A 23,949-nucleotide genomic window follows, 5' to 3' on the forward strand; every position below is an offset into this window, starting at 1 on the left:
TATAAGTAGAAATGGTGGTGTTTATTTATTTGTTTGTTTGTGTGTGTGTGTGTGTGTGTGTGTGTGTGTGTGTGTGTGTGTGTGTGTGTGTGTATGTGTGTGTGTGTTATCTCTCTGTGGTTTTTCTAATAACTGAGATTTTAAATTGCATTGCAGAGTCTCCTTACTTGCAGCAGTTATGCCTTGAAAATGGTAAGGTGTGCTCCTGTCGAAATATAGGCGATTGTCTACGTTCTCTCATACCTACATTCTCGTAAGTTATGTGAACATTGTATATAAAACGAAACTCAGGTCAAATGAATTACGTTGGTCTCAGGCAGTTGCCTTCTCAGTCACACCTTTACTAGATGGCCGTCAGTCATTCTTCAACCATATCATAAGTGCAGTGCAGACAAGGGAATGAAGATCAACCGTTAATGGAATAAGAAACGCTATGCACTCAAGTACTATAACATAAAAATGACTTTTGTACTCTGAGGCTTATGAAATATTTGCTACTTCCACAAATAATGGAAGTATATTTTCCTGGAGACATACAGGTCTCAACTTTATCTTCGAAAAGGATAGAAGCTGAAGCAATGAACTAAAATTTGTGCCATAGCCAGAATTTGAACCTGAGTCTCCTGCTTACCAGGCAGATGTGCTAACCGCTACACCATCCCAGCACAGTGGCTGCCAGAGCTGTCATGGCACAAATTTTAATTCATTGCTTCAGCTTCTATCCTTTTCGAAGATAAAGTTGAGACTCAGATGTCTCCACTACATTTCTAGAAAAATGTAATTCTATCAGATCAATAGATCACTTGCACCTGAGGTACAGGCGGATTTCCCCATTACATACAAACCTAGGGTGCTATTCCAGTGTTGGCGAGCCTCGGAAATACTGACGATTTAAGAAGGAGAAAGTGGGTTGTACGTATGAACTGAAGTTTGCGTTAGGGAGGGCATTGAACTAGGGTGGTCCGTGCAGCTTTGGTAGGCACAGTGTTATAGTGGTGTAGTGGTTAGCACATGTACAGAGTAAGCAGCAGACTTGGGTTCAAGTCCTGGCCATGGTACAAATTGTAATTCATTGCTTCAGCTCCTATCCTAACTCCACAAATGAGTTGCGTGTCAGCACAAACACTGGAGTAAGTTGTATGTTACATTCCATTTGATGAAATAAAAATAGTTTCATGTAGTATGCTGAAATGTTCTACCACTGTGTGTTTTCCAAGATTGGCAATGATAAGAAAGCATTATGACCACTGCCAATTGCGAGATTGAATGGTACCTGGTGACATTTTGGGCAAACCAGAATAGATTGCTGGTGTTTCGAACCACACCGTTTATTGAGCGTTATTGAACATGGGGCTCTGCAACAGAAACCTGTACCTGTTCTCATGTTGACACACTGACATCGTCAATTACAACTACATTGGGCAGGGGATGACTGAGATTGGACCCTGGATAAATGGAAACTTGTTGCATGAACGTAAGAATCACGTTTCATGTTACGCCATGTAGGTAATCGTGTCTGGCTGTACAGTCATCCAGGGGAAAATGTGCTCGAAATATGCACCGCACCACGAACTCTGATCAGATGGGCAGTATGATGCTGTGTAGGATATTCACCGGAGATTCCCTAGGACCTGTGGTAATAATCGAAGGCAACGAGCATCTGTGGACTGCATGAACGTACTGTGCGCCACCTGCATCGATTGATGCTTGATGTTTTCTCCTGCTGTGATGGCACTTTCCAGCAATATAGCTGTCCGTGTAGGTGGCGAGCATCTTCCTCCACTGGTTTTAAGAGGATGATGTCCGCCTGCTTAGCTGGGCGGTAACGTGCCCACCTCCCATGCAAGCGGCCCAGGTTTGATTTCCAACCAGGTTAGAGATTTTCTCCACTCGGGGACTGGGTGTTGTCCTCATCATCATTTCATCCTCATCACCTTTTCGCAAGTCGCCCAATGTGGCGTCGACTGAAATAAGACTTGCACTTGGCGGCCGAACTTCCCCGAATGGGGCCTGCGCCAACGACGCCATACGGTCATTTCATTTCAGGAGGATGTTAGTGAACTCACGTTGGTGTCATGCCCACCAAATTCGCTTGATCCGTACCCAATCGAACACATTGGGACGCTATCTGTTACTAGCCCCGCGTCCACAAACCAATAGCCAGTAATGTATGGGAGTTGTGAAGCCTTGTCATAGGTATCTAGTGTCACATTAAGTCCACAGACCTTTACGGACTTATTTAACCCGTACCACGCGGAATTATTGCTCTATTGCGTTCCAAAGGTGGATCCACACGTAGTTAATAAGGCAGTAATAATGTTTTAATTCTTCAATAAAGCAGTAATAATGTTTCAGTTCCTCAATGTGTAGCAGCGACGTATGAAAGAGAACCGAAGACCTCGCCATAGTAGGAACACCGTCGTGTCTACAACCGGGAAACGGGTAAGGGACGTAATAACAGAGTATATTCTGGTATTCTGGCGCTGCCACCGGTTACACACCTATGCGGCAATGTACCGCACAGCGCAACAATTAAATAGCGACAAGCCCTCGTGTTCGACAAATGATTTCAAATGGTTCAAATGGCTCTGAGCACTATGGGACTTAACATCTGAGGTCATCAGTCCCCTAGACTTAGAACTACTTAAACCTAACTAACCTAAGGACATCACACACATCCATGCCCGAGGCAGGATTCGAACCTGCGGCAGTAGCGGTCGCACGGTTCCAGACTGAAGCGATTAGAACCACTCGGCCACTGCGGCCGGCTATTAACAAATGTAGGAGTATATGTTACGGTAAGGGTTGCCCAGACAGTCAAATCAGTAAACAGTGTACCTCCTCTCACGTCAATGAAGGCGTGTATTCCTTCATGCAAACGGTCATGAAGGTGCCGAATGGCATCCTGCGATAGATTCTCCCAACCATCTTGTGTCTTTTGTTACAATTCGGCAATGGTTCCTACAGGCCCTGGAGAACGAATAAGTTCCCTCTTCATTACGCCCCATACGTATTTAGTTGGGGAGAGATCTGGTGATCTTGCTGGCCAGAGCAATTGTTGTACACAACAAAGTGCACGTTGCATCGCAGCAGCCCCATGTACATGCATTGTCATGCTGGAAAAGCACTTCACCTTCCTATCGAGTAAATAGCAGCTGGACGGGGATAACAGCCTGTACAGTGGTCACTTTACTCTGCAGAACTGTAGAAATACCAAATGTGACCGCGAGTTGTAACGGCCTTCCATATGACAAAACCTGAGATGGGTCTTGTGTGTCGTTGGCGAATGCACTCAGAAATAGTGTGCTCACCTACTTTACGCCATACACGTGTACGTCCATCACACGCATACAGACAGAACCTCCTCTTATAAATGGAGATAACAGAGCATCATTCCAGTCTCCAAAATGTTCAAATGCGCGTGAATTCCTTAGGGACCAAACTTCTTAGGTCATCGGTCCCTAGACTTACACACTACTTAAACTAACTTAAACTTATGTTAAGAACAGCACACACACCCATGCCCGAGGGAGGACTCGAACCTCCGGCCGGAGTGGCCGCGCAGTCCGTGACATGACGCCCCAAACCACGTTCGTGACACCAAAATAGCCATGCTTGGCGGTGTCGTGGTGTTTTTGATAGCCTGGCCAGAGTCACACATGATTTCAATCCTGCTGCAGGCAGGAAGTTTCCAGTGGTCCCTGGTGATACGGTAGGCGCAACATATGCCCAGATTTCCTCCACGGATGTTATTCGGTCTGCTGGCACTGCTCGTACAATGTGTTGATCTTGAAGTCCGTCTGTACTGTGCGGAGTCTGTACTACACGGCCGAGCGGTTCTAGGCGCTTCAGTCTGGAACCGCGCGACAGCTACGCTCGCAGGTTCGAATCCCGCCTCGGGCATGGATGTGTGTGATGTCCTTAGGTTTAAGTAGTTCTAAGTTCTAGGGGACTGATGACCTCAGATGTTAAGTGCCATAATGCTCAGAGCCATTTGAACCATTTTTTGTACTACACGGACATCCAGGACCTGGTCTCCAGGCGTTAGAATGTGCCATAACCCAGTGTTGAAAGCAAAGACAAACCAACAATACGATGTGCCCAACATGTGCGGCAATCTATAGATACGTCCATCCAGCTTCCCACATGCCCTCTGTTGTGGGTTGGCAGGAGAATCAACACCGTGTTACAAGAGGAAGCCGAAAGGCACGCGTTTTAGCTCACTCAGGCTGGCGTGAGGTCTGGAACAGGACAAGGAAATTAGAATTTAGAAAAAACGGACGTAGCTGGTGGAATACTTAACTTTAATCCATAAATGGTGAATGTCGGTCTTGACGGTACATTGTTACAGTATCAATAGTAACTGGTACTGGCGCCTTGTTAGGTCGTAGCAAATGAAGTAGCTGAAGGCTATGCTAACTATCGTCTCGGCAAATGAGTGCGTATTTTGGCAGTGAACCATCGCTAGCAAAGTCGGCTGTACAACTGGGGCGAGTGGTAGGAAGTCTCTCTAGACGTGCCGTGTGGCGGCGCTCGGTCTGCAATCACTGATAGTGGCGACACGCGGGTCCGACGTATACTAACGGACCGCGGCCGATTTAAAGGCTACTACCTAGCAAGTGTGGTGTCTCGCGGTGACACGACACCCACAATGAGTCCACGTTGAAATGGCTGAAGCTATTCCAAGTGTATACGTTACTTTCCGTTGGGGCATCGTTGCAAACACTGCTGCAAACATTGTTCTCCTCTAAACTCAACAATTACTGCCTGAAGTGTCAAAGCGGATGATCGTGACAAATGAATCACTAACACTACAGCCTCTCAGTACACATCGTAGTGCAATTGGACATAGCTCTTGAGGGTGTTGTATTTTTTTCCTGGCAGTGTACTTAGTGAAACAAGGATGATCTTCGTTGTGTCTCAATAAACCAATGGCCTCTTTAATTCTGATACTTAATTTTTTTTAAATTATTGTAGTACACCATTTTTGAATTTGTGTCGCATCGTTCGTACATGGTTACTCTTTACTGGGACACACAAAGTGATGTGGTGTTGTGGTCAGCACAGTGGACACGGATCCGGGAGAACTGCAGTTCAAATCAGCGTCCAGCAGTCCCGATTTAGTTTACCCAAGAATTTTTTAAGTCGCTTCAGGCAAGTGCCGCGATGGTTGCTTCGAAAGGGCATGGCCAACTTCCTTCCCCTTCTTGAACTAATCTCAGGTTCTGCTCCGCCTCTAACGACCTCGACGTCAGCCGGACGTTAAACCTTAACCTTTCCTCTTCCCATGACTCGGAAACCTTTTAAAATCAAATCTCATTGAAAGAACGATTTTTCAGTGGTTTGTAAGTAGTGTTGGAGTCCAGTTCTGAGCGATAAAAGCTGGGACAGTTCCGTAAAGTTAGCATTTTCTTGTGTTGTTAACAATGTCACAGAAATTGTTGTCTGACAATGTGTTATCCATATCATGAGTGGGATATCTGCTATGAGCATTTTGCGTATTCTTCCTTGTAATAAATATAAGGGGCATAAAAAAGAATCAACGAGCCCGATGCCCGTAAACAGAAACCTGAACACTTATTTGAAAAGAATTGCCCCACACTGATGAGGCACTTGTCCCTCTGAGACGCAAGGTAGTGAAAGAACCTTCTGTAAAATTCCTGGAGTTGCATTGTGAACCGGTTCCGAACGTATGCTTGACATTCTCGTCCGAGGTGAATCTTACGCCTCTCAGAGCCATATCTAGCTCACCGAAATTGGTAAACTCGCAGGGAGACAGGTCTAGACCTATGAAAGTTGACTCAGGACCTCCATTTCGAAACTTTACAAGAGTTACCTGATTGTGTTTGCTGTATGTGTACATACATTATCTTGGAGAAGAATGATCACGTGGGTTTAGCTGACCCGTTCATTTCGGTTTGATCGCCTTGCGAAAGGTGATCAAAGGTTGTGAGTATCGTAGCGCAATCACTGTTGCTCCATGCTGCAGGAAACTTATAAGAAGCGTGCCCATTTGATCAAAGAAGAAGGTGAACATAACCTTTCCTTCACTTATGTGGTCATCCTTGGATTTTTTACGATGGTGGTGCCCTTCATGCTTTCACTACAGGTTGTCGTTTATACTAGGGTTCGAACTGATGACACCGTGTCTCGTTTCGAGCGATCAGTAGTGACAGGAATTCATTACTTTCCTAGCTATAGTTTGATCCCCATTCTACATGCGACGTGCGCTAGTTTAAGACTATGAGGCGCCCACTGAGCGTGAAATTTCAATCTGTCCTTACTGTTGTAGTGCACAGTTCTGGTGCTCAATCTGACTACTGCAGTAGTGGCTACTACCGTAGCTGGCAGGTCTTTAGTAATGAGAGCACCCACTTGCTGAACATGGCATCGGCAATGCGGTGTGGCGTTCCAGACCGTACGTCACAGGCCAACGACATCCGCCGTTCACTGAATCGCTTCTTTGATGAATTTCCGTTCCTCACACTCCTTCTCCTGCTCTTTGATCTTCTTTTGAAGCCCTCTACTTCACCCTTTTCAGTATGACTTAGTGCAGTGGCCACTGAAAAGTGCGTGTGCTCGATCTTTCATAGCATGAAGGTGCGCCGGTGTTCCTCTAGCGGTAAGCTCCGGACCTCAACGCTTTTTTAGAGACAGCACCTTGCTCCTCAGACAAGGCGCTATGATCGTTTCAGCGGTTATCATTTCAAGCCTCCGTATCGTTTCCTTTGGAAAGCACTTTATAGTTTAATCTCACGCCACTCTGCCGCAATTTGCACACCATCGACTCACTAAACAAAAACTTGTTGCTTGCGCGTTCCGCCACCATTATCGTCACCACACTCACTCCTTTCTCCCTATCATCCTCAATAAATTTAATGGCGTTTAACAGAAACCCGTAGCAGCTGTCCACGAAGCCGTTTTCCGCGACTACTTTACTTACTTACTTACGCCGCGAGGTTCAAAGCGAGCACTATTTTGAGCTATAACTTGGTTAGTGCATCATTGCGACGAATTTGCGTAGTTTGTTAGTTGTGGATACGGGACACTGCTTCGCGTATGATTTCACAGATCCGTCAGTTGCTTTGGCCTCTGCAATGCAATGGATTGAGTCAGAAGCGAGTTCCTGAAAAGCAAATACAAAAACATTTGGCAGCTTTGAAACTGGACCATCCCTGAAAGTAATATTAATCTGTATTACTGGAGTGATAGAGCTGATCAAAGAACTAACAAAAAGTGCATTTTCATAACTGTGAGTTTATTCCTTAGGCCTGCTGGGTCTACGTGCAAGGTCTACGTGCAAGCAACAACACTTTCGACTGCAAATCAAGCTTATCGAATTTATCGTTTACAACATTTTCGCTCGGCTCAAAAGACGTCTTCGGCCTGGAATTTCATTAACTGGAGTAGAATTGCCTTCAATGATGAATCCCGCTTAGAACTCAGCCAACTAGCGAAGTCGTGTCCGGAGACGCCCCAGACAGCGTTGGGATACCAACTTGTCAGTCGCAAGCCGTATGGGCCCACAACCAGGAGTGTTAGTCAGATATGCCATTTTATTTCAACAGCAGGACACCTTTGGCTAACATCGGCGGCACTCTCACAGCACAGCGTTACCTCGACGATATTGTACGCCGTGTTTTGTTGCATTTCATGGCAGGCCATCCCATGCTTACGTTTCAACAAGATAATGCCCACGTGCACAGGTCGAGAGTTTCTACTGATTGTCCTTGTGATTGCTAAACCCTACTTTGGGCAGCAATGTTTCCGGATTTCTCTCCGACTGAGCATGTTTGGAGCATTATTGGCAGGACCCTTCAATCATATCGGGATTTTGATAATCTAACGCGCCAGTTGGACAGAATTTAGCACGACATCCCTCATGAGGGCATCAAACAACTCTGTCAATAAATGCCAAGCCCAATAACGGTTTGCATAAAGCACAGAGGTGGACCAACGCGTTATTGACTTGCTCAGTTGTCTTCTCATTAATAAATGCTCCAGTTTTTCTGCAACTGTCATCACTTGTCCGTGTGAGCATGTACATCACATCTATTAATATCTGCTCCATTCGAATAATTCCTTCGTGGTGCGTCTTTCTTTGTCTTAGTATTTGTTCTTCTTTGGAAAGTTTTATTGGGTATTCTTGTTTTAACGGAAGACCCAACGGTACCGACGGACCGCTCTGTCATCCTCATTTGATAGGCTTCATTGGATTCGGATATGGAGAGGCATGTGGTCAGCGCACCACCCTACAGGTCGTTTACGTCACCGTAGTCTCTAGTTCTCAGTCAAATATTTCCTCAGTTGGCCTGACAAAGGCCGACGACATCCCACTTACCAACAGCGTTCGGAAGACCCAGTTGATCATCCATCCAAGTGCTAGCAAACCAAATAGCACTCAACTTCAATGATCTGACAGGAGCCAGTGTTACTATTGCGGCAAGGCCTTTTTCTCACTGTGGAGCTATTGGAGCGAAACTTACATCTAATCTAAAACATGACATCTGTGGACTACCTAAGCAGTATTACGAACCACCTGCATTGATTCATGCTTGATGTTTTCCCCAACGGTGATGGCGTTTACCAACAGGATAACTGTCCAAGTCACAAGGCCAGATTCTTCATATAGTTGTTTCAGGAGCATTACAGTGAACTCACGTTGATGTTGTGCCCGTGAAATTTGCCTGATCTGAACTGGATGGACCACATGTAGAGTGCTATCTATCCCCACCTTCGCATCCACATAACTCTGGCTGATAGTTTACGGGAATTGTGTGGTCTCTGCGTGGACATCTGACGTAACGTATCTCAGAAAATCTACAAAAGACTTCTACAATCGATACCACGCAGGATAGTTGCTGTACTTCGTTCCAAAGTTGAACCAGCATCCTCTTAAGCAAAGTGGTGATAATGTTTTAGATCATCAGTGTGAAACAAAAACCACACTGCCTGGCAAAGAAAGTGAAGCAGCCAGAAGATTTTCAGGTAACATCGTTCATGCACACACCATCCGCGGGCTTTTTAATGGTTGGAGTTGCAAGTCTCTGTGACAGGTAATACGGCCACCACAGTACTTTAGAGTTGTTCGTGTTTGTGTTGTTACCAGGCCTGGTAAGGTATTCAGGGAGCGTGAACAGCGTCAGTTGTTCAAAATGGTTCAAATGGCTCTGAGCACTATGGGACTTAACATCTGAGGTCATCAGTCCCCTAGAACTTAGAACTACTTAAACCTAACTAACCTAAGGACATCACACAACACCCAGTCATCACGAGGCAGACGTCAGTTGTTGAGTAATCACTGTGAAGGATACGGAGATGCCGAGTGCTCATGGGAAACAGCGTTATCAGAACATTGAGAGTCTGTATATGGCCGGCTGACCGAATCATGCAGTATCCAGATTTGTGGACCATTCAGATGTGGCAGTGGCCCAGTGTTGGACCGCTTGGGAACGTGAAGACAAGCAAAATCGTCGTCAAGTTTCCGGTCGATCAAGTCTGACGACAACAAGGAAATACTGTCGTGTTGTGCACCAAACACATCGTAACCACCTCACATCTGCGCCTGGCGGTTTAATATATCTGAGTAGATAATTTATGCTTTACAATCGTGTGTGTACCCACTCGCCCGCAAGTACGAGCATGAGACTGCTTCTTTCTGCGTAACAACACCTTGACAGCAACCAAGCTAAAAGTTTGCTTAAGCAAAGGTTCAATACGGACTGAATTAGCAGGCGTACTCTACCAAGTAATATGGCACAATTCTAATACAACTTACAGTATAGTCACAGATAATTCTTTCACAGAGCTGCGCTGTTAACACGCTGCTTTTTACACGTGAATCTGTATCACTTTCACAACCACTGATTGCAGCCTACCGATTGTCTGTTCACGAGTGTAATAATTGTCTCATTGATCCCATCCACGGTGTATGTATTCAAGGATGTGAATCTGTGTTACGTACGATTTGGTTTACCTCTTCATATTCAACGAACCGTTGGCACTATTACGTGACATATGCTCATAATTGCAAATAGAGAGGTACTTTTGTACGCGATTTTTAACCCTTTCTGGTATCACCTTCCTTTCCACAGCTCCAACACACGCACCAGCCAACGATGCACTCTGATGGTAATTTCACCACTCATTCTACTTTTGGAGCCCACCGCAACTTTTTCCTCTTTCGCGGAAAAAACTGAAACGCTACTACCAGTATCAGCTATAAACATACAGCGTCGCAGTTCCTAAGTCTTTCGGCAACGAAAATCGGTCTTTCGTTCTCCTTCTCCACAACATTTTCTATGCGATGATTCTAATTTAAGTTGTCTGTACTTGTAGTGACTACGCACTTAGTTGTATTTGCAACATTTAAATTTATTAAGAAAGAAAATCAGAACGACACTGGTGTAAGAGTCAACAATATGTATTATATCACAACCCGATTTTCGCCTATTACGTCGTCGTCAAGTATTAATATGCAGCACTTAAACGTTGTACGTTGTTATGAAGCCAGGATGGTCGGGGCCTGCTGCCATCTTAAATATCCCATTACACTAGCAGACTACTATGTGTGATTGCTTCGTTTTCATTATCTATCTCGTGCGCACGCAACATACGTTCTAAATACTAAATAATTATTGTGCTTACATGAATAACTTTGCGTAACGGAAGCAATTTTGAATGTATTTCTGTTCTTCAATGCGTATTTGCCTTAGGAATACGACACATTTGGTCTCGTTAACGTAACTTATTTTTATTGGTATGTTTCGAATAAAAAAAAGAGAAAGCTGTGATGTGAAAAGAAGCTTTCGTAATGCATTCCATTCTACTTTTACTATGTTTTCATCGACAGAAAATGAAGATGGAACTCCGAAATCACTGCTTGTGTGCTTATTATACTCCCTTGATCATAAGAATAAACCTGATGTAAACATTACGCCATGTCTAGAATGAGATTTTCACTCTGCAGCGGAGTGTGCGCTGATATGAAACTTCCTGGCAGATTAAAACTGTGTGCCCGACCGAGACTCGAACTCGGGTTCTTCTGCATGGTTCGCAGAAGAGCTTCTGTAAAGTTTGGAAGGTAGGAGACAGGATACTGGCAGAAGTAAAGCTGTGAGTAGCGGGCGTGAGTCATGCTTCGGTAGCTCAGATGGTCAGTCGGCTCTCAGCCGTGGCAGCGTGCGGACGGCCCCGCGCGCCGGCCAGTGCTCCGCTGCAGGCGTTGTTTACTTCCGCGTCGTAGCTTTCAGGCTTGCGTCCGTCCACTGTGAACAACATGTCGAGCGCTTACCGCCGTGCGACCCTTAAAGTTTCCTTCCCAGCTGAACATGCGCGACCTCGTGCACATGAAGTTGAAACGTTCATACGTGAAGAAGTTCGTTTAGATCCTAACCACGTTATCGGAATCCATTTTTCGATCACGAGTAGTGTCGTTCATATTAAAATGACAAACACCGAGGTGTGTGAAGATGTTATTCGCCGCCATGCCAATGGACTTAAGTTCAAATACTCTGATGGTCACGTCGGAGCTGTAACACTTGAACTCGCAGAGTACGGTGAACGCACGATTAGGGTGTTTGAACTACCTTTTGAAGTGCCGAAGGACGAAGTTGTCTCTGCGTTACAACCATACGGTAACGTCATCGGTTACGTAGAGGAAAAATGGCAAACCTTCACGACCTACCATGTCCTTAATGGTGTGCGTCAGGTCAAAATTGAACTGAAAAAACATATTCCATCATACCTGACCATTGGCGGGGTGCGAGCCATTGTCATGTACGACGGCCAACCCCGAACATGTGCGGGTTGTGGACAAGAAGGCCACGTCAGATCCGCCTGCATGCGACGCCGCCTGATCCAGACACCGGTCGGCGAGGAAGCGTCCCCAGCGGTGATGACTCAGATCCCTGTCACATACGCCAAGGTTGCCCAGGAAGGTAGCACGTCTACACAGAGTCTTCCTGCTCCGTTGACGTCGTCTGATCAGGTAGATACAACCGCTCCTGAGATTCCTTCTGAGGTGCCCCAGACGCCAGATCCTAACCTGCCGAATCATCGCAGCACTGTTACTGAAAATGCTACTGAGATGGACGTTGATCCGGGAGTGGTACCTACTTCTGCTTTCCTTCAGACTGGTCCGGAGTCAGACGAAAGCCACCCGCCAACGGACTCTGAACGACTTGTTCGAAAACAAGGGTCGACACGAAAGAGAAAGAAACGTAGCCGTACACCCCCTGATGAATCCATTCTACGGATGGATACCGGGGATGCAGACCCGAAGATGGACGACAAACCGATCTTTGATGACCGAAAGGCTGATGCGACAGACCCGCCACAGGCGACCACTGGCAACGAACACCCCTCATTACTGACGCCGTCGCCCCCACAGGTCGACGTTGAAGAGAGCCTATCGGATGAGACGAAAACTACGTCTCCTCTCCACGTGGATGACGTGCACAGCCGATGCCCTACCGCAGCATCAGTCTCCTGGGCAGACGACGTGGAGATCGAAGGGACTGGGGTGGACGCTGCTGATGATGGGGCACCTCCATCGGTTGCGCCCGCGCCCGCAAACTCTCCACAATAGCAGCCTCTTCAGCGGACCGGCAAGATCGATGACCTCTCGCTCCTGAAGAAGAAACCCCGCCTGTGCCTGTGGGACTCCAACACCAGCATTATCGTGTCGCAACGATTAACCTCGCGACCATTCGTGCGCCCCACAAACTAGCGCTGCTCCGCGATATGATTTATGATGCGGACATAGATATTGCGCTTTTTCAGGAAGTGCATGTCGCCGATTTTTCACCACCACATGGCTTCACGATGCATCTTTCTCCCGCTTCGGACACCGGTAGTGGTGTTGCCATCATCTTACGCGAAGGTCTTCCTGCCGAAGATGTCCTATACCTCCCCAGCGGCAGAGGTATGGCCCTTACTCTCTTTGGTGTACGCATCATCAATATTTATGCGCCGTCGGGCTCCAGCTACCGTCGTGAACGCAATGCCTTCTTCGCGAATGAAGTCACACCCCTTTTTATGGGACCACACGATGACTGGATCATGGGTGGAGACTTCAACTGCACCCAGCGACCTCAGGATCAATTGCCGCGTCACTCACCATGCGCCGCTCTGGAAACAGTCGTCACGCGGCTACAATTTGTCGACACGTGGAGACATATTCACGGTGATCTTTTGGGCTTTACGTACCACACTGCGCACTCCTCTAGCCGACTGGATCGCATCTACATCTCGCGATCCCTAATTCAACACACTCGACAGGCTGAAATCTGGCCTGTTGCTTTCTCAGACCATGATGCTTACTTCTGTGATGTTGTTCTCACAAGACAGGCAGTATGGCACGGACGTGGTTTATGGAAACTGAACACGGCACTTCTTAATTCACCTAACTGTCGACTTCTAATAGAAGACACTTGGTTCACATGTAATAGACGCCGACCCACGTATCCGTCTACCATATCCTGGTGGATCCAGTGTGCAAAACCTGCTCTTCGAAAAACTTTAATCCGGTATGGCAAAGATGTTGTCGCCTGGAGGAAGAGCACTATGGACTTTTACTACAGGATCCTACGAGAATGCTCCGCGATGCCAGCCTCCCCTGAGCGCCATACAAGGATGAACCAAGCTAAGGCCCAAATTTCCAATCTCATGCGACGGCATTTGGAAGGGGCGATAGTACGATCTCGTACTGCTGATCGCATGCCTCATGAACATCCGTCGATGTACCATATCGTCCAAGAACTACAAAATCGACGCCGAAAATTGATTCACGTCCTAACGGATCAAGACGGGCGTCGCTACGCAACCCAATCTGCCATAGGGAATGTGCTTCACGCCCACTACCGGCAGCTCTACGCCGCAGTTCCACATTCCCCAGAGTTGATCGAGGAAGTCTCACAGCTCAACTTCGGTGGTATCCCAGGAGATGCGGCGATTGAATTGATGTCGGACGTGACTGATGAGGAAGTCCGCGATGCGATCCGGGCAGGAACCATCAATCGCTCCCCGGGCCCCGACGGTCTTCCCCTCGAATTTTATCGCACCTTCCGTGATTTGTTAGAGTCCACCTTCACCTCCATCTGTCGGGAACTGATGTCTCCGGAAGTACCTGTGCCGGACGCTTTCATGGAAGGAATTATTATTCCTGTACATAAACCGCACGGTGGCAACAATATCAGTGATTATCGGCCCCTCACCCTCCTTAACAGTGATATGAAAATCTTCACTCGCCTTTTGGCAGCACGACTTAAAAACGTCGCCCGATATGTTGTGTCGCCAGACCAAGCATCTTTGGGAGGCGACAACAATATTCGCACGGCTTTATGCCGCTACAGGGATATGATCGCCGTTACCCAGGCACAACGCCTCTCTGGGGCACTTGCGTCTTTGGACTTCAGTCAAGCTTTCGATAGGGTTGACCATTCGTTCCTTACGGCCGTTCTCCACCATACGGGTTTCCCGGTCGCCGTTATCACGGTAGTGATGCGCCTTCTGCGAGGTGCCTCATCCAGGATTATGTACAATGGCAGACTCACTCCACCGATAATAATAGGTCGATCCGTACGTCAAGGTTGCCCTCTATCAGCAATTTTGTACGCCTTTTCCTTGGAATCCTTGCTATGTGGACTACGACAACGTTTGGTAAGGTTGTCCATAGATCGCTACCGATTCTGTTGCACGGCCTATGCTGACGATGTCGTCATCTGTTTACGTAATGCCGACGAAGTTCGAGCTGTTTTGACGTGGGTAGCGACTTATGGTGAGGCGTCGGGTAGCTCTGTAAACGTACGTAAGTCACAAGTTATGTTCATTGGCACGGGACTTCCCGTGGAGTGCGTTACACCTCTCACCACCGTTGATACCATTCGTTGTTTGGGAATAGATTTTTCATCTGATCTCCGGCGTTCAGCCACCATCAACTGCCGACGCCTCCTTTTAATGATCAGAGCAGGTCTTATTGACCATCGCCTTCGATCCCTAGATATTCTCCAACGAGCTCGATATGTCAATACATATATCGCATCCCGAGTTCCCCATGTAGCGCAAGTTCTACCTTTCCCGCTTACTGTGGCACGTCGCATGTTGGCAGCGATGGCATCTTTCGTCAGCTCTGGGATGTTGTTCAAAGTTAACTATGCGACCCTTACTCTTCCCCGTGAACGAGGTGGGATAGGTCTGTTTCACGTGCCGGATAGAGCTCGCGCCCTCTTTGTCAGCTCCCAGATGACGGTATGGGCACGTTGCCCAACGAGTCTCACTGGTCTCCTCCTGTCGGCATACTCGCCGGCCTCACTGTCAGCCCCAGTGATGATCTCGGATGTTCCGGCCCAGTTCCATTATAAACGGTACTTCTTTCTGGAACTCAGTTATCTACGCCTCACCTTACCAAGACAGCTTTTACTCAAGACAAAGGCAGTATACAATGTCCTCCAATTAGGTCGTCCTCCTAACCCGATTGAACTAAAGTTCCCACAGGTTGACTGGCGTCATGTATGGCGCGCGGTGTTCGCCTGTTACCTTGACACGAATGTTCAATCTGTCTGGTACATAACTGTCAATGGTAAGCAAATCAACCAATTTCGCCTTCATTGTATCCACCTCGCCCAATCACCTCTATGCTCCACGTGTGGAGTGCCAGACAATGATGAACATCGGTTTGTTTGCGGACCGGCGGCGGAGGTTTGGCACTTGGTTCGACGTATTGTGGCTTTTCTAACGCGGGACATTCCGGATCGGATTACTCCCCTTTCATTATTATTTCCGGAACGTGACTATTTTCCTCGGACAAAGACCAATGCTGTGAATTGGATTCGCGGACATGCCATTCACTACTTATTTGGACAAACTGTAGACTCTGTACTCGATTTTTGGACATACCTCAATGACCGTCATTATGTCGTTGTCCGTCACCCAAAATACAGACAATTTTTCTCGAACTTCCTTGGGAGTGCTTTCCACGAGCCGCCTCGCAGCTGGAATGTGTTAAGCCAAGAGAGGAGAAGGTTTCCTGCTTGAACCAATGAACATTTCTGAACAATTGAACGGAACACATCAATTTCGAGAAGACGTGACTCAACATATTACCAGCGGGGCGCAGAAGGCCTCTGATCAATTACACAAAAAAAAAAAAAAATAAATAAATAAAATAAAATAAAATAAATATAAAACAAAAAAATTAAAATAAAATTCAGAAAAACGAAGATTTTGTTTTGTTTGTAAGGATAGCCCTAACCTTGATTTCCCATATTTCCCCTGGTATATAGGCAGCTCTCTGGGGTAGGTTTAGTCAGGAGCCAACGCCTGAAGTGGCCCAGATTTTATTTTATTTTTTTTTTTTATAGGATGAAAAGTGGCGGTGGCACTTGTTTTTTTAGTTCCATTTTATTTAAAAAAAGGGGGTAGGAAAAAAAGGTCCTTGGTTCAAATCTTCCATAAAAAAACAAAAAAAAAACAAACAAACAAAAAAATAAAAAAAAGTAAAAAAAAAAGATGGTAGAGCACTTGCCCGCGAAAGGCAAGGTCCCGAGTTCGAGTCTCGGTCGGGCACACAGTTTTAATCTGCCAGGAAGTTTCATATCAGCGCACACTCCGCTGCAGAGTGAAAATCTCATTCTGGAAATATCCCCCAGGCTGTGGCTAAGCCATGTCTCCGCAATATCCTTTCTTTCAGGAGTGCTAGTTTTGCATGGTTCGCAGAAGAGCTTCTGTAAAGTTTGGAAGGTAGGAGACAGGATACTGGCAGAGGTAAAGCTGTGAGTACCGGGCGTGAGTCGTGCTTTGGTAGCTCAGATGGTAGAGCACTTGCCCGCGAAAGGCAAAGGCCCCGAGTTCGAGTCTCGGTCGGGCACACAGTTTTAATCTGCCAGGAAGTTTCATCACGCCATGTATTCTTCCGCGTTTGCTTGAATTTCATTGGGTTTCGTTCCACGAGGAGCGGAAGGCAAACTGTGGCCAGTACAGGCAAGTACGATCATAAGGATACGTTTTATGTTGTCTTACGCGCACATAGACTGAGCGATAATGTACAGGACAACAGCTTACCGGCGCTTTAAACTTGGATAGTACCGGCCAATCAGCAGTCCAACTAGCCTGCAATAATGTGACCAGTTGCAGTTCAGACGAAAAAGGAGACGGGAAATGAAACAATATAGCTTTCAATGTCATTTAATTTTTAAAGATACTGAAACAATATTCGGCAAAACTCCAGCACTACCGCACGCTTCTTAGGTAACCAGACGGGAAGCATAAAATGCTCTCGTTGTCACCTAACACAGTGTTCTGATTACAAGCAAGGAATCACACTCTGACATCTTACCCATGACGCGTCATTCAAAGTGTGGCCGATAAAAGCAATTTACAAGGTGAAACAAACGATACAATTTTTAACCACCTTCCAGCATTGTGAAATGCTGTAACTATGATGAATGTAACGGTTTCAAACCCTTAAGACCCCGTAAAATGGGTATTTTGTACAAACATGTATGTAAGTAATTTTTTAAAATAATGGTAGCCTAGCATGTGTAAGATGTAGGCCTACGTTTTCATCAGTAGCCTACTTGCTTCTTTTCCCGAAATATTTCTCGCGAGTAACTATGTCAGATTTTCAGGAATAATTAAACACAGCACAGTTGGAACGTAGGTCTACTTTGATCATCTGCTTGATGTTACTTTTGAATTTCATTATAAGGTTTTCGGAGTATATAAGACTAAACCATACTTCATCATATACTAATAGCTAGTTAGTTACGTAGTTAGCTAGCTTCATGTTACATCCATTTCCACGATAAATCATAATGATGTGGAACTAGTCATTATATACTGACATCAAATTCTTTTGTTAAGATACGTCCATGTTGGTCGTTTATTAGTATTTTCGTTTTTAAATTAAAGGCAGATATATGTCGGGAAATTCAACCCATTACCATTTAAATATTACAGTAATAGATAATCTTCTGTGGAATAGGAGGAGTTGTCAAAGAGAACGTTTTCAGTTTAGTTTCAAATTTTACTTTGCTCTCTGTCGACCGTTTTATATCTTTGGGTAAGCGACCCTGTTTGTGCTGCAGGCAACCTTAATGTGGTGTAATCAATGTCATTTATTTCTTCTGGTATTTGGTATTATGTACATCATTGATCCCGTTGAAGTGCAGTGGTTTATTTACAACAAACTTCATGAGAGAATAACTATACTGTGAAACGGATAGATTGCTACTCACACACCAAGCAGCTAGTAGGCATGGAAAAAGAGTGGTTACATTAATTTTCAGCCAAAGCCATCTTCAGAAAGAAAGCAAAGCACGCAGACATATTTATAAACACAAAACTCACACACACATGACGGATGTCTCCGGCTGTTCTAGCCAGAATCTTTTTTTTTAAAGGAGGAGAAAATCTGAACAATGAATAAGTATCGACGGGAGAAATTTAAGGCATGACATGATATCCCGACAGTCAGTTCGGATACGTAGCCGTGTATTGCGCGGGGACTAGACCTTTGATACAGTGTGGTTCGGATGTCGGAGCGTTCGCAAATTGGAAGGCAATGAAAAACTCAGGAAGGAAGAAAACGAACGGACAATGAGTAAATTAAGGCAAACCTAAAGTCAAATAACAGAAATAAATCAGCTACAATGAAAGTCAAGAGTGCAACCATCACTCATGTGTGCGAAAGAAAATATTGCTTGAACGGCCCTGCTTACGAAAGAAATGTGATTCCTTTAAACTTCGGATTACGATCGGATCGGTTAGTACACCTGTAAACAACGCAAGCTGGCCTTTCCGATGAAACAAGTGCGTCTCCACACAATCTGAGCATTCAGGACGGTCCAGACTGGGCACGATAACGTCAGAGCGTCTTCACAGGGAAGTATCAATGTGGTGAACCATGGAGATATTCATCTCTTCGAGTTCATTAGAGGGGTGATAGCAACGGAGAGACTCAGATAAATTTGTGCCATGTAGGGATGGTGTCATTGGACAGAGCTCGTCAAGAAAATGGTTTTCTTATTTTGAGGAGGATTGTTTTAATATAAGTGACTCTCCACGTTATAGGAAGACTTCTGAGTTCGATGAAGATCGTTTGAATGAATTAATCCACAATGATCCACGTCAGTGCTGTCGATAAATGGCAAATATGCTGAACTGTGATCCTTCAACCATTGTATCACATTTTCACTCAATGGTTGTTGTCGTTGTGGTCTTCAGTCCTGAGACTGGTTTGATACAGCTCTCCATGCTACTCTATCCTGTGCAAGCTTCTTCATCTCCCAGTACCTACTGCAACCTACATCTTTCTGAATCTGCATAGTGTATTATTCTCTTGGTCTACGATTTGTACCCTCCATGCTGCCCTCCAGTACTAAATTGGTGATCCCTCGATGCCTCAGAACATGTCCTACCAACGGATCCCTTCTTCTAGTCAAGTTGTGCCACAAACTCCTCTTTACCCCAAATCTATTCAATACCTATTCAATTATGTAATCTACCCATCTAATCTTCAACATTCTTCTGTAGCACCACATTTCGAAAGCTTCTATTATCTTCTTGTCCAAACTATTTATCGTTCATGTTTCCTTCAGAATTTGAAAGAGAGTATTCCAGTCAACATTGTCAAAAGCTTTCTCTAAGTCTACAAATGATAGAATCGTAGGTTTGCCTTTCCTTAATCTATCTTCTAAGGTAGGTCGTAGGGTCAGTATTACCTCACGTGGTCCAATATTTCTACGGAATGCAAACTGATCTTCCCCGAGGTCGGTTTCTACCAGTTTTTCCATTCGTCTGTAAAGAATTCGCGTTAGTGTTTTGCAGCCGTGACTTATTAAACTCATAGTTCGGTAATTTTCACATCTGTCAACACCTGCTTTCTTTGGGATAGAATTATTATATTCTTTTTGACGTCTGAGGGTATTTCGCCTGTGTCCTACATCTTGCTCACCAGATGGTAGAGTTTTGTCAGAGTTGGCTCTCCCAAGGCTATCAGTAGTTCTAATGGAATGTTGTCTACTCCCAGGGCCTTGTTTCGACTTAGGTCTTTCAGTGCTCTGTCAAACTCTTCACGCAGTATCGTATCTCCCATTTCATCTTCATCTACATCCTCTTCCGTTTCCATCATATTGTCCTCAAGTACATCGCCCTTTTATGGGTCCTCTATATATTCCTTCCACCTTTCTGCTTTCCCTTCTTTGCTTAGAACTGGGTTTCCATCTGAGCTCTTGATATTCATACAATTGGTTCTCTTTTCTCCAAAGGTCTCTTTAATTTTCCTGTAGGCAATATCTATCTTACCCCTAGTGAGACAAGCCTCTACATCCTTACATTTATCCTCATGCAATGGTTCAAAAATCGGGTATATGGGCACGGCATGCTGTAAGCCAAATTCACAAAAATCGGCGGGTGGCCATATGTGCATATCTGCTTGGTCGTCATGCATTGACTCGTGAACAACACCGCCCATTCGTATCCTGTATCGAAACTGGTGACAAGAAAGCTGTATTTGCACTAACATACGGAAAAGAAAGAAATGACTGAGCACAAACAAAGCAGCAACTCGTCGTACAGAGACGTGTGCGCAACTACAAAACATGATGTTTTGCATCTGGTGGAACAGCGACGGTGTCACATACTACGAATTGAAACGATGCTATACCACGACAACTCCCACCTACATTCTGCTAAACTGACAAAAATCGCTATACAAGAGTTGGGGCAGGAAGTCATTCCCCACCCACCTTTTTCATACGATCCTGCGCCCTCAGATTTTCACTTTTTCCGCTTTTTATGGAACAACCTTCTTTCCGGATGAAAATGCGCTGCGAACATGGCTCGACGAGTACTTCGCCTCATAATCATGTGATTTCTACAGTCGCGGAGTCGAAAAGTTACCGCAGCGTCGGCATGAATTAAGTAAGTGTTTTGTTTATCTATTGTGTTTATTAAACTTACGGAAAAACGCTACGAACTTACACACCAACCCGACAAATAAATGAAAACACATCAAACAATAGCAACAATAAGAAAATGAAGCCTGTTTACTTATCCATTATGTTTCCGCTACGTCAGTAATGACGTCGTAAACAACTCTATTTATCTCCTTCATTAAGTTGATCTTTGCCTTTAAAATGTTATGTAATGGAAATTGCTTCACTTTTAATAACGTTACTTATGACTTGACCACACTTTTATTTTTCAACAACACTTAAACGTTTCATCTTTCCATCAACATTCTCGATCAGGAGACAAGTGCAAGTTTGCACTTGTCTCGTGATCGAGAATGTCGATGTGATACAATGTAATGATTTTATTTGACCGACATATTCCTGCCTTTGAAAATGAAGGTAAGTTGAAACGCGTAAGGCTGTTGGTAAATAAAAGTGTGGTCAAGACATGAGTAATGTTATTAAAAGTGCATCTAAGTGGTCGCGTCGTCTCACAGCATTTATATGCAAATTGTAAGAAAGTGCTTGGCTAACTTATGTTCTTATTTATTTACATCATGAGCGCGAGCTCTGTTGTTGTAAAATCCAAACAATTCTTGGCTTTCAGATGTCTAATCACGTTTATGTAATAACATTCAGTGGAAAAATTTCCAAATCATCATGGAACATTTGCAAGTGGTCACGAAAATAAAACACAATAATGAAAAACAAAGATTAAGAAGACACAAAGACACGATATCCACTACTGAAAACCGAGCGAGAGCGGAGAAAATATGTTGTGTTGCAACTTGTCTGCTAACGTACGCGTCATTTACGACGGCAGCCGAGTTTAGGTTCGTTCTGCGCATCTGACGTCACGAAACAGTCAGCCAATGAACAGAGAACGACGTTGCCAGAGCTCGACTGCAGTCAAGAGCACGTACGAGTGTCTTCAGTTTTAGAAATGCTCAGTCATAAATAAAGTAATTGAACAAAAGCAATGTCTTGATAGGAGACTTTCTATAAAAGAAAGTTGGAAAAAGCGTTCTTTATACCAATTGTTTCATATTCTATTAATTAATTAAACCAAACAAGGAATAAGCTTCCTAATTCAGGCGATAGCAAGGAAATTCATTCTCACTAACTGCTTTTTCACAATAAAGAACAGCGGTAATTGTTTATTTCCTATTGTACTTCGACGAAACGTGAATAATTCATAGTGATACCAACGGTGTTTGTCGGTATTTTGCTTAATTCTTTAAACTACTTCAAGAATTCTGTTACATAATGAGCTGTGATAGTGTAACAGTTAAGGTGTTTGACTGCTAAGCAAAAGAGTCCGAGTTCAAATCTTGTTGGATGCTTAATACTTTCTTTATTTAAAAACAATATCGAAGTGTCTTACTTCATAAATTTTATTCGTTTGACTGTAATTTTTTGATATTTCTAATGGAAACTAAAATCGACCATATGGAAAAATATACGCTGTGGACTTTTACCTCTGCAAACTCTTCAAAATTTCGTGCAATGGTTTACTACATTTAATGCTGCACAATAACTGCGTTTAACATCTAAACAAAATTAAGTCATTTATGGAGGGAAGGCATCAGTCAAGAAGATGTGTAAAAATCAAATTTTCGGGCCAAATAGTTTTTGTGAAATCGAATGATAAGTGTGTCAAAGCAGTCGGAACACCACGTGTCTGCACAGGCGAGCAGTGCAGTGATGACAAAATCGCGCACAACGCGGAATGCGGGGAGCACGTCTCTGAAGCAGCGAAAGGGTTAATGCGGCCGTGGTGGCCTTACTTCATAAACTGCACGCTGCACCAAAAACGTAGTTTGCGAACTATACTATACTACGGCGCTGCTTCTCTTGGCGTGTGCAACTGGCAACGCAGCAATCTCCCGCGTCTGGGCGGGCATGCGCGAGCCGCCAAGATAAAAGAATCGAACTATAGTTTGGACTGCTGTTTGTCCACAGGTGCGACGGGCACCCGCACTGCCCTAGCGGGTACGACGAGGCGCACTGCCGGCGACTGCTGGCCCTGCTGCCCGGCGGTCTGTACACGCTGGTGGGCGGCGGCGCGGGGGCGGCGGCTGCGGCGCTGGCTGTGGCACTGTGCGTGGTGGCGGCGCGGCGCCGGAGGCGGAGACGACGGGGGCGGCGGGGCCGGCAGCCCGGGGGCGGCGCCGGCGGTGTGGGCGGGGAGAAGAAGCAGCGCGAGCCGCGGCGCGTGCCCACCGAGGAGCTGCTGCTGGACCCTGGCTCCACCACATCCTCCTGACACCCGCACCAGTCTGTGGAGTTCATCCACGTGGACCGCGAGACCACCGTCTAGCGGCCGCGCTGGACACCGGGGCACACACACACACACACACACACACACACACACACACACACGCCGCGCTCGCTACCTCGCAGCCGCAGCAGCCGTCGAAACGCCCCACCCACGCACCCTCTCGCCGCTCTCTGCCGTGGAGTCCCACACACACTGCCCTTTTACTCGGTTCGTAGGCGAGAGCAGTACGATTTGGAGATGTCCGAGCCTGTTGGTGTTGCCCAACTTCTGAGTGTACATTCTTGTCGCCTGGTCCAGATACCGTTTGATTTGCTTTTTGGTTACTGAAATGATTCTGATTTGTCTTCAGTGTCATGAGTCACTTGCTGCTTGTTTGTTGCTTACCTCAAAGAACAGTGTTTTTATCAAATGCACCCCACAGCTTGTAAATATTTGAAAAGATAGTAGTATTCGAGAACTGCCAAGCTTCACTTTATAAATTACCAGATCGATCATCTGAACACTTTCAGGTACTATAAAACTACGAGGATGGTTTCAAAAGTTCTCGGAACAGAACAGAAAAAAATCTTACATCACTGAAACTTTTTTAGTTTTCAGTGTGTTCTGCTTGTAGATTAATGCACTTGGTCCAGCGAAGTTCCAGTGTCTTGATCCCATCTCGAAAATGTTTCCTCCGTGCCTGCAAAATATCTGTCAACTTCGTCTGTAAGTTCT

At 45.4% G+C, this 23,949-nt stretch overlaps 1 protein-coding gene across 1 annotated transcript in view; it reads left to right on the forward strand.

Moving 5' to 3' along the window:
• The window catches only part of LOC126474750 (uncharacterized), a gene marked incomplete at its 5' end in the record, with an annotated part of 503,945 nt that extends 480,725 nt beyond the window's left edge, over nucleotides 1-23,220 (forward strand). Inside the window, one exon of the mRNA XM_050102226.1 lies at nucleotides 22,917-23,220. Within this exon, the coding sequence (XP_049958183.1) occupies nucleotides 22,917-23,220 (304 nt within the window). The remainder of the gene's footprint in view (nucleotides 1-22,916) is intronic.
• Between the last annotated feature and the right edge of the window lie 729 nt (nucleotides 23,221-23,949).

Source organism: Schistocerca serialis, chromosome 4 (genome assembly GCF_023864345.2).
Source record: "Schistocerca serialis cubense isolate TAMUIC-IGC-003099 chromosome 4, iqSchSeri2.2, whole genome shotgun sequence".
Taxonomy (NCBI): domain Eukaryota; kingdom Metazoa; phylum Arthropoda; class Insecta; order Orthoptera; family Acrididae; genus Schistocerca; species Schistocerca serialis.